At 39.7% G+C, this 12,338-nt stretch overlaps 1 protein-coding gene across 1 annotated transcript in view; it reads right to left on the bottom strand.

Moving 5' to 3' along the window:
* Window positions 1-8,838: 8,838 nt before the first annotated feature.
* Window positions 8,839-12,338, bottom strand: part of DISP3 (dispatched RND transporter family member 3) — a 129,709-nt gene continuing 126,209 nt past the window's right edge. The window contains exon 21 of the mRNA XM_072156420.1: window positions 8,839-12,080. Coding sequence (XP_072012521.1) covers window positions 11,718-12,080 — 363 coding nt within the window. The 3' untranslated portion in view covers window positions 8,839-11,717. The remainder of the gene's footprint in view (window positions 12,081-12,338) is intronic.

Below are 12,338 nucleotides of genomic sequence, written 5' to 3'. Positions count from 1 at the left end.
GGAGACCTCATGGTCTGTTTGTCAGTGTCAGAGAATGACACACCGTCAGTGCTGCCACAGCCATCAATCCCAGGAACTTCTAATGCCTCAGGCCTACTGCCTGGCACACAGGGCAAGTCTGGAGACTTAAGCCCAGAACTGCAGCTTCCACTACTTGGACACAGGTATCACTTGATCATATATATATATATATATATATATATATATATATATATACATATTCTTGCTCCTTAACTCCAGTTAGGGATTTCCAGTTACAGTAAGGAGGGGCTATTCTCCGCTGGGAAAGACTGTTCAAGGTCACAGCACTACATCTTCTTCATCAGTAAATGTGTTACAAGCTGTGAAATAATTAGATGCTGGTAGTGAAAAAACGTTTACTAATAGGCAGTTGCTGTAAAGGCAGTTGCAATTTCAATAATCAGATGTAACCAATGAGGAATATACAAATGTTTGCCAACAGGCCACCATACTGTATTGTGGCAGTATATGATAGGATTGGTCAGACAACCTAGGGTTAAAGTACCCTAGGTAGTCTGAAAAATAGTAAAAATTAAAATTAAAATAAGTTTAAAAACAAAAATTAATAAAAAAAACCTAAAAATTCAAATCACCACCCTTTCACTAGATATAAATATTAATAAACAGTGAAAATCATAAACACATTAGGTATTGCCGTGTCCGAAAATGCCTGATCTATCAAAATATAATAACGGTTTTTCACTGTCATTTTGAAAAATATAAAAAAATCAATAAAAAGTGATCAAAAGGTCGTACAGTCCTAAAAAAGATAGCAATGAAAACGCCATCAAAAGTCGCAAAAAATTACACCACCCACAGCTCCTTACACCAAATTATGAAAAAGTTATTACCATCAGAAGTTGGCAAAATCTACAGGAGGTTTTAATTTTTGTAAATGTATGAAAACATTATAAAACCTATACAAATTTGGTATGCCCGTAATTGTACCGACCCAAAGAATCAAGTAGACATGTCATTTGGGGCGCACAGTGAAAGCTGTAAAATCCAAGCCCACACGAAAACGATACAAATGCGGTTTTTCACCATTTTCACTGCATTTGGAATTTTTTTCCTGCTTCCCAGTACATGGCATGGAATATTAAATACCGTCACTATGAAGTGCAATTTGTTACGCAGAAAACAAGCCGTCACACAGCTCTTTATGTGGAAAAATACAAAAGTTATAGATTTTTGAAGGTGGGGAGTGAAAAATGGAAGTAAAAAAACTAAAAAGGGCCAGGTTGTTAAGGGGTTAAACACTATTTTTTGAAATATAGTGTGGCACATTTACTAAGGTTAGTGTAAACTGCACTAGGTGTGGCTTGCCTGTGTACTGTATAATGCAGGGTGTGTCAGATTCATGATTTCTGGTGCCCCTTCTTCTTGAATCTGGCTCCCTGAACTGGCCCGACAGAGTGCACCACTGTTTTTCTGGTCTACCTTTAACATGGGGCGTTCAACACACTTCTGTCAGACTTGCATGATAAATCTGGCACACCAGAACGCCCCCTAATTTGTTTTGCATGAAGACTAGTGCTGCTTCACCACAAAACTGTCCCGTGCAACACATTTGTGGAGATACTTCCTAAATACCAGTGCAGGCAGTTTACACTAGTAAGAAAGTGCAAAGTCCGACAGAAAACTGGTGCACGGCCCTTAGTAAATGCGCCCCAATGTCTCTTTGAAAGTGATTTGAAGCATACTTTGTCGCACAGTACTGCAATCCTTTCTTTGAATGAGATTTAGCACATGAACCAGTGAGTTAAATCAAAACCAGGAGACCTGTGGTTACTCTAACAGAAGGAATACAACCCAATGGTATCCTCGAGATCTGTGGACCCAAGTTGGTATTAAGCACCTTCTCAATCATTCAGGTACTATGTTATTTAGCTCTTTAAAATGTACTGTTGCCACAAAGAAGTCCATGAACTTTTAATTATAGTATAAGTTTAGAGCTTGCATCCATCGAAGAGTGCTTTGGTACAGGGTTCGATCAGTCCTACAATACTGAAGTGTAGACAGAAAAGGCATAGCACTATGATCCTTTCTTTTTTGGGGTACAAAGCATCAGACCCCATTAATGTTCCAATCCATGTTCCTTTCCCATACCAATCTCAAAATTTGTTCAGTATCTAGCAGCACCCTCTTCAGACATGACAGAACTTTACAATCTCGCCTTTAATTAAAGCAAAACAAAAAACTTTATATTTCCTTTTACCAATGCAGATAAAAAAAAAGCCGATTTAATGAATCACTTTAAGAGTCTTCATTTGCATGATGAAATACGGCACAAGTGATCTGATCTCATCTATCCGCAGCCTGGAACATTGCGCTGGAGGCTGAGTGCACAGGCGGCTGGGAGTCAATTTCAGCTCTTCCTAAGTGCTGCACATTTTGACAAACAGTCCCTCGCATTCTATTCGTTCCATTATGAATAGAGCAGGATATTTACTCAATGACATCAGCAATGCCTAGTTATTCAGCCGTGCTTTATAAATGGCAGGAGCTCCAGGCAGTCTTTAGTTGACAGTGATAAGCGTGGGGACTCCAGATGGGATACACACAGGGTTATTTACCACCTATTTGCGGGACCTGCTGATAAAATGCAGAAATACATGAACATTTTCCACCCCTCTAGTTCATAAAATGTAATTGATAGTGTCATGTGACCTGCGGCCATAATCTAACACCCTATTTGACTTCTTGATTTCCAGTCATAGAATTGTTTATGACAGCTGTAATGTCCTTATATTGGGCAAGACCTCATTATATAATTACTGCTGTTTATAGATATGTGCCCATTTTATGTCAAAATCCATCATTAGTAGAAGACATTGCGATTATATAGGCAAAAATATGTCCACCATTGCTTTCCACAGCTATTTAATCACTCTGCAGAGCTAAATAATCCTTGGTGGCATATCTGTAAGTGGTACAGAAGCTGCTGCCGGACTCGGATGGGCACACAACACTTTAAGAGGACAGCGCTGAAACCTCCTAACCATCCCAAATTTTGGGGCATTGTCCCATTGGGGACAACTAGAGATTTTCAGACAGCTTGATAAATCTGCCCCATGTGTGCTGTCCTGACATTCTGGCAGCAGGTTGTATGGCCAGCTTCATCTCTGTCTGTATCTTCGGGATATAGATAGAGTTGAATACAATAGAGGAGAAGAAAACTTTATTATTTCACTTTCAGTGACAGGGATGCAAGCAGCGCCATGTAAGATTGAGCCAGCATCCAGCATATCCAAGCAAATACTGTCAGTATCAGGGGTAGTGGACCCTTCTGTACCAGTCCGGACGATGATGTAAGCCGACACCTGGGAGCTGAGTCTAAGTGGCACCTGGTTTTTACCAGAGCCTGCCACAAAATGTGTTGGACTTGCTGCGGCTTGGTACCACCAGGTCGCTCCACAGGTCTGACTTTGTCCGCAGTGGCAGCCAAGGTAAATTACAGAATCGGGAGACAAAATCGTGGTCGGGGACAGGGAGGAGATCAGGACAGGCAGCAGAGGAACGGAACTGTGGTCACAACGGGAATTTAGCAAATAGTCGTAAGGCATAGATATAAAACTTTCTCTCAGGCAGGAGCCACAAAGATCCGGCAGGGGACACAGGAAGGGGGACTGCCACTTGAATGAGGGAAGGTGAGTACTGCTTCAGGGCTCCAGGAACTCGGAATATGGGTCGCAGGAAAACCCATGACAGTACAGCCCCCCCCCCTCCACAGGAGGAACCTGTGCATAAGAGTATAATCCAATATGTTGTCCTCAAGCTCCCAAGATCTCGCCTCCCGCCCAAACCCCTTCCAGTCGACAAGATAGAATCGCTTCCCATCTGACTGTCTTCCTATCAAGGACCTCTTTTACCTCAAAGACATCAGTGGCATCAGCCTCAGGAGCAGGAGGAGGTACTTGCTGGGAGAAGCGAATCAGGATGACAGGTTTCAGCAGGGAGATGTGGAATTCATTTGGGATACGTATGGTGGGCAGAAGACAAACCTTGTAAGCCACAGAATTAATTAATGCGTTTCATTACCTTGAATGGAGCCAGGAAGCAATGACCGAGCTTATGGCTGGGAATCTTCAGCCCTACATACCTGGATGACAGCCACACTTTATCACCTGGAGAGAAGATCCGAGGGAGCCTGCACTTATTGTGGGCCTGGTTTTCGGTTCCAGCAGACGTCTGTGTCAGGCTCAGAGATAGTGGATCCTCTGAACCACCGAAGACGATGACACAAGCCAACACCTTGGACTGGAGTCTAAGTGGTACCCTGTTTTCACCAGAGCCCGCCGCAAAATGGGTTGAACTTGCTGTGTAAGTATATATGTATATAAGTATGTATGATAGAGTATAAATCTGTGTTTGTGTATGAGTGTAAACTATATATATGTGTATATAGCATAAAGATGTGTGTATGAGTGTAGTACTTTATGTGTGTATATAAAAGTATATAAAAAAGTGTGTATATATGAATGTGTCATTTGTATAAACATGTGTATGTGCATGTGTATACAAACAAGTCTGCTATGGGACCCAGCCAAAGAGGTAAATTTCAGGCTGCCACAGAAATGGACTGAAATTTAGCTGGAGTTGTTCATCATATCTGTGTGGCATGAAGCATATTTGCAATGTAAATCATAGAAAACTGTCAGAGGGAATCTTTAAAGAGAATTTAGGCCAACAATCCAACACCAACCAGTTATCCAGAGCAGTGACGGGATCACAATGATGTCCATCTTTATTTTAGACATTCAGCATTGTAGAGAAAAATAACTGTACACAGATGACCTCTTAACAATCACAAAGGTGGAAAAGTCTTGTTCTGGGATGTCACCTCATTGCTTTATATTCCTTCATAAACTACCTTCAGCAGATTTTACCTAGACTTGTGATGTTGGATCTGATCAATCAAGCAAGGATGGGGACATTCCAGCATGACTCGTCTCAGCACCCATGACTCCTAACTCAATCTCCCAGAATTTAGAAGGACATCATTGAGATTATGGGGCTGTCCCAGGTAAAAGGTTGATGGTTATTTGTGGGCCTAAATCCTTATGAAAGATTTTCTTTAAACTTCTGATAAGACAAAGTGGATATCAGACTACCATACACTGCAGAAGGCTACAGAGGTTCTCTGGAGTCACTGGACCCTTGTAGAACCAGACTAGACCTTCTCTGCGTAGAAAAACATTGGGAGAGGATTTTGTGGCTGAGATATTATGACAGAGTAATTTACACCTGATTCTGCTTCTCGGGTCGTTGAGCTTTTTCTTTTTTTTTTTTTTTTGCTGAATTCAATCTTTCACAATTCTTAAAAAAATAGCAATAATAATCTAATGACCTTCCTCTGGCTCATTAACAAGTGCTGATTAGAGCTTAGAGGCCATAATAGTGATACATGGGCATTTCAGCTTACTGAGCACTTCAAGCGTACGCAGGAAGATTGGCTGCTTGCTCAACCTAACTTTTTATAATATCTACGGTAATAACTCAAATGTTCTATTACAAACACATGAAAAATCCTTGTATGAGGTTGTTCACAGTCCTTTTCCGAAAGCTAAATATCTCATTGCTAAAGGCCAGGTGATCCGTACAGGGAATTAACCTTCCTTCCTCTTCGTGGTAGGAGGTCAGAAGAAGTGTAATACAGTAGTAATCGGAAACCTGCCATTGGACTATCTGCATTTCACCTTAGTTTCTGTTCTATGTTTTTTAGCCCTTGTGTCAAGCTGTGATACAGATTAGCACTTGAGCAATTATTTAAATGGGTCATAGGATTTTGGGAGAGGGGGGATCTGGACCTTGTAGTGTAGATATTACAACACAAATATAAAGAATAAATCTATATTTCTATGGTGATATCATATTCCTGAGTGCTCAGTTCAACTGTAAGAGTTAAATAATGATCCCTCAATGTTCCTGCCAGGAGGAGAAGACATATTTTGAGTCATTTCATAAAACAGAAACTGTCTTCTAATTTCATCCTTGCAGTAATAGTGCTGTTAAGAAATCCTGCAGAAGCGTCCTCCTTCTCGCCTTTAACAATCAGGAGCGCACTCCGTCTAAAATGACTAAAATTGCTTATTTATCAAAATCACAGAAGAAAACCAGCGATCAGGTCCCTGAGTACAGAGCTCATTATCCTTACATCTATTACAGTACTTGAGGATACGGCTACAATGTACTTAACTGTCTGCCAAAATCTGGTCAAGATCCTTAAGTGCATACATTACCTGGCTTTACCCATCTTAAGGTTTAGGACAATGAATGCTAGAATAAGAAGATTATAACAAAAAACTCCTCATATAAGGATTACATTCACCAAGTATTCCACACAGCAGAGGCAGTCATTATCAAAGTAATAACATTTTTTTTGTTTTGCATTTTTTGAGAAAGAATCTGAATATTTTATTCAAGTTTGACTCTGAAACAACTATGCTTTTAATTTAGAATTTCAGAATGGTAAAAATATATTTATTTTCATAAGATAACTAACACCTATGTACAAGAACATAGCTACTATAATACTGTCCCTATATATAGGAATTTACTATAATACTGCCCCCTATGTACAACTACTATCCATACTGTGCATGTGGTAGCACACAAACAGGATGTTATCCTCTAGGTACAACTCAGAAGTGAACAGGTTAACAATCTGTGGTAGACAATTAATCAATTAATGTCTTGGCTGACTCCACCTATTATATATAATTGTTGCATTGGAACTGCACTGTTATATATGGCTAGTTTTTTTGCTTCCTGTGTTGTTAATTTGGTGTAATGGTATCTCACATGTGTCACTGCACAGTGGCCAGAGGTTTTATTTTGGCCTACTGTTGCTGGTAGATAGCACGATTTAGGTATATGACTTCTGTATTATATTCCAGCTTTACCAGGAACTTGGTGTTGTTGCTAATCATATGCCCTGCATTAACTGATCATCAGCGGGTATGACCACCTCTAAAAGCAGAAGTTTTGACAATTTGTTGCATTCAAATGTATGTTAAATGAATATCAAAGCAATGTTAGAAAAACAATGTACACCAATATCAATGATAATGTTAAAAGCACAATTTTGCTCTGGGGAGCACTTGGGTTACAAATCAGTCCTAACATCCATCTATCTAAATAATATCTGTATTAATCCAAGGCTGCAAACCACGGGGCTGTGAAGATGCTCTTCAGGTGATACGTTATCCGCCGGAAAAACCTGTGATTGAAGGCAAAACACTGGGTTGGGCAAGGATGCCAAACACACAAGATGCAAGGCCTTTTTTTTAAATGAATTTGTAGTAACAAATAAAGTTATTTATTACTCTCAATACTATCCAGTGAAGTGACCTTACAGGGATGATTATCCAAAACTTGCCCATGCAGCACAGCCACAAGATCTGTACGGGTGTGCATCTAGTCTGATAACAGAAAACCTGTGAAACTGATTTGGATAACATATCACCTGAAGAGAACCCTCACAGCCCCATGGTTTGCAGCCTTAGATTAAGGGTGGTTTCACATTGGCATTGGTGCTGCCGTTGTGCATCCGTTGCATTTTGTTTCCTTTGCGTCTCAATTTTTCTTCCGTTTTGTTTCCGCATACACAATAAAAAACTGAAGTCTTAACATTACATTGAAAACATAATACCTGGCTTCTCAAACTCATCTGTAAAAAAGAAGATGTTTCATCACTTTTGTATGCGTACCCATAGACTTCTATTGCCTTCCATGATCCACGTCAGTGAAAAAGAACGGACTTGTTTTAATGCAACAGATCAGTGAAAAACGATGGACTACTTTAAACCACAGGAAGTAAATATAGATGCTTCCAGTTGAATGACAGCAAGCAGAGATCTAGAAAATATTGAAGAATTGATACATAAAGTATACTAAAAAGTGTACAACCCCTTTAAGTTTGCATCTCAACAGACCAAAACACTTCTAGAAGTAAATCCTTAAGACTAACGATACTCAATCTTCTTTTTTGCAACAGGGATCAGTTTCATTCATGAAATTTTTTTCAAGGAATGGGATGGGAGGGTGTTTTATCCTACAGACCATATACAGCCATGTGACTAAGCGCTAAGGTATACTAGGGTCAATGTGAGGTAGATAATAGTGCAAGGAGAATGGAACTAAAAAATTATTGAGGGCATAGGGGAAACCCGGTAGCATGAGTTGGGGGGTCACTACATATCAAGTTTTCTTTGGTGGGTACGGGGCAGGGGCAACAAAGGAAGATCATCCCTATAGCAGCTGCTGCTGAACCCATCAGTCACATTAAAAGCCTATGCAATGTGATTGGTCCGGTTTCTCCCAGTTACCTCTCTGCCCAGTGAAGGAAAGTCTGTGTCTTCAAGAAGTGTTATCATGGGAAGGCCCTCACAGCCTCCATTTTACACATGGTTGAGGGAGTCTATTTTAATGCTGTTGATACACATGTTGTGAGTACCCTCTCCCTTTCTTATAGTTTTAAATGTCAATTGAAGAGGAAAGAGAAAAAATAGTTTTGTCTTTAATTTTAGAACACAAATATATCCTGCCCAATAAATCATTTTGCTGTGATTTATCTCTATTAATCAAACCTATAACCATCTCTATTTACCTTCTATAATACTCCCCAGTAACAAAACTCCCCAGATGGACAAACTACATTTTTTATTCCTCCAATGTTATTTTTGTTGTGTCTTCTTTGCCAAAAGTTTTACTGTAGTCTTTAAACTGCGTATTAGACTTTATAGCTTGGCTCGAACACCACTGCCAATTGGAAATTGGCACCAGAACTTTTTTAATTAGCCGTCAGTACACAGGTCTTTTCAGGTTTTGCTTTAATTGAACAAATTACAAACTGAAGAGTCTACAGTCTGTTCATTATCAAAACGATATTGGTTTTCCCAGTAAAGAGTTAGAGCAGAGCCACAATTGTGCTTTTTATCAAAGAGTCTAAATCATCAGTGGCTGTTATGGGGATTATATCCATGCATCTTCTTTTCCAAAAAAGTTTCTAGCAAGGCAGTTCTTCACTCTTGGCATCGTGTTCTGTCTCCAGCTCTGACATCAAGATTTGTAATCTAACAAGAATTGTGCCAATAAAAAAGCAAAATAGCCAGGCCATCTGCTTTGAAAATAGCAAGTGCTTGTCCCAAATTAGTTAATATCCAAAGATTGTAATGTTAGACTTTGATGAGTATTTACCCCTAAGATTTTTAATCTCCATCAACAGTCCTTGGGTCACAGTGCTTCAAAAATGTTCTTGGGACTGGGTGGTTGTTCTGTCATCCATTTACCTTCCATGGTTCTCTGGCCAATTCTCTACTCCATTGTTTAGTAACAATGAAGTCCCTCTGTGGGAACAGCAAAATGACTCTCCTCTCTCCGTGACCCTATATAAGCTGCATGACATACAGTAACTTTATAGCATGAAACAGAAAAGAGTATGGGATCCAGCACGCTGTACCAAACACGGAGACGGTCCAGTATCAAAATATTCTTCCTTTACGGAATTAAAATTCATGAAGACACATGTAGCTGAAAAGAAGATCAACCCGTTTTGGCAAACACTGCCTTAATCATGATCTGATATGTACATTGTAACACAACACTTTTTAAAATGCCCGCCTCATAGCGTCACCAGTCAGGTGATCAAGTCAAGATCAAAGCCTTTCGGGAAACACTGCCTAAGTCATGATCTGATATGTACATTGTAACACAACACTTTTTAAAATGCCCGCCTCGTCACCAGTCAGGAAGAATATTTTGATACTGGACCGTCTCCGTGTTTGGTACAGCGTGCTGGATCCCATACTCTTTTCCTACAGTAACTTTATGGTATATAAATGTTTACTATTAATTGATCTTCTTGCTTCCCAATAGAATGTTGTAGATTATCAATTATGTAATGGTTAAGGTGAATTTACATTACCATAAATTATCCCTTTTAATGTCATTAACGACAACTGAGAAGGCTCAGAAATTAGCACGTGGTCATGACCTAAAAATCTGGTTGACACTCAAAACAGCCCTTCTCGTAGCTCCCAGAGGGGTTGTCACGATAACACTGGGAAAGCTGGTTGGCAGGAACCAATAACGGTGTAGTAAAGAGTGACCCACAGGAACGGGGACTGTTCTGGTATAGCATATTAAAAAAGATTGGGATGACGATCCAAAATGAACTTATGCCCAGATCGTCAGATGATGGTAACCATTTGTTTTGGCTCCATAACCATAAGGTCACCCAATACAAGGGAATGATCTAATGGGCCTTATCATGGAAAGTAAGGTGAAGGAATGAAAATTCACTGGTATGTACTATGTACTATGACATAACTTGCCATACAATTAGGTGCAGGTAATAAAAGCTTGGACCCAAGATGGAATGAGTAAACTCATCACCTTTAGGTCATTCTCTTGGAATTAATCACCTTGTGACTGAAATATTTTTAAGCCTACAAGAGAGCATATTTCTAAGGTCCATCAAAAATGGACATGGGCTCATCCATACACAGGACTTAATATAGTCTAATAGTTTATTCATAAATAACCCAATAAACTAAATTCTTGCTTGTGTTGAATGAAATCACCTGTAAATGAGGTCTTCTGCTGAATCATTGCTACGTCAGAGCCTACTGGATGCACTGGAGCAAATGGAATAAATCAGTAGTATAAATGAATAAAACATATTTTGCCTTATTTGAAAAACATGATATTTTCCCCTTCTATTTGATATCTTCCTGCTGACGCTCACTAAGGGGTGGGATGTTGTAGGAGCTCTATGGAGATATGAAAGGGGTGGGGATTATGAGTGACAGCAGCTGGGTCTCCATCCACTCCCTCTGTGAAGACTGCAAACTTAAAGGAAATCAACCAGTATGAAAAAGTAAAAAAACACTGAAAATACTTACCTACGCTCCTCTTTATCTTGATCCCAGGACATCCCGTCCCCATGTTCTGGCCTGCTTTTCTACGTGACACCAGTGTGTCAGACTAGCGAAGAAAATCACTGGGATCAAGATGAAGAGGCATGTAAGTGAATGTTTTCTGTGTTTTCTTTATTTTTTTCATACTGGTTGATCTTTAAGAAAGATGGATCCTTCTCATGTACAGATTCTGTACTACTGTTTCTTTGCATAGTTTGTTGAAAGGTTAGGGACCCTTTAACAAATTATATTTAGCAGTGCTCATATTGTTTTTGGGGAAAATGCTCTTCACTTTAACCTACAGACTTTGTGCAATGTATTGGTTATGCAGGGTTAGTCTACTCTCATTGAATCCTATTCTGGTTACTATTTAAGACAGAAATCTATTCCAAAGAGTGTGCAAGTTCACACTAAGGAAAATGGACACAGCATTTGGGCCTAGTCTGGGTCTGCATGGGGTTATCAGAACTTCTATTTGAGTCCCAAAAAAGATGATAAAACTGTTTCTTAGACCTTTAATAGTAAATAAGGCCACAAATGCTGCATTTGCATTTAAAAATTCCTTGTGGAGAGCAGACTGTGTGCTCCCGCTCAAGGTACTGCATTGCAGTGACACCATGTCTGCTGTTGTATGCATCATCTAAGTAAAGAAAAAAGAAAAATAAAGTGCTTCTGTAGTAAAAGAAAACACACAGTGTGTTGCTTTTTCTGTTCACGGTTGCAATATTTGCCAAAAAATTTTTGTACAAAAAATGTCTAGAAAAAAAGTTTGCCCTATGGCGGGGTCCCATTGAGGAAAGGGATGGTCAACCCTGTTTTAAGTAAGATGATGTAAACAAGGACACTCCCAGCGGCACAAAGGACGACCACAAGAGTTGCTTTAAGAAAAGAAGTTCTGCTCCTGACAAAAGTACCGGGTGCCATGACCGTCAGCAGGGCCGTGCTCACGGCTAAAGTGTATACTATGGAGAGACCAGTATTTAGAGCCACGATCTTTCCAAACTTGGCGAATGGTGCAATGATACAAAAGAAGAGAGGAATGGTGGCTATGACAGTTGTAATCGCACTAGACATGATGGCTACACCAACATGGCGTACGGCTTCTGTCACTCTCCACTGTCGACATGCCAGCTGATCCTGGAACGGAAAACATTTAACAGGTAATGGTTTTTTAAAGATCATGGGTAAGGTGGAAAATATGAAGGTTATATATTGACAAAAATTGACACAAAAATGTAATAAACAAAATGTACAAACAATGTATTTTTGTTCAAATATGAAAAGCAGCTGGTTGGGGGAGGCAATAATAGAGTCCGCTATTGACTGAGCTTATGAATATTCTGGTTGAACCTCTACTAGGCCATCAGACATGACCAATGAATAAATTTAATGCCC

Source organism: Engystomops pustulosus, chromosome 6 (assembly GCF_040894005.1).
Source record: "Engystomops pustulosus chromosome 6, aEngPut4.maternal, whole genome shotgun sequence".
In the NCBI taxonomy this organism is placed as follows: domain Eukaryota; kingdom Metazoa; phylum Chordata; class Amphibia; order Anura; family Leptodactylidae; genus Engystomops; species Engystomops pustulosus.
This window is presented reverse-complemented; position numbering and strand designations above follow the sequence as displayed.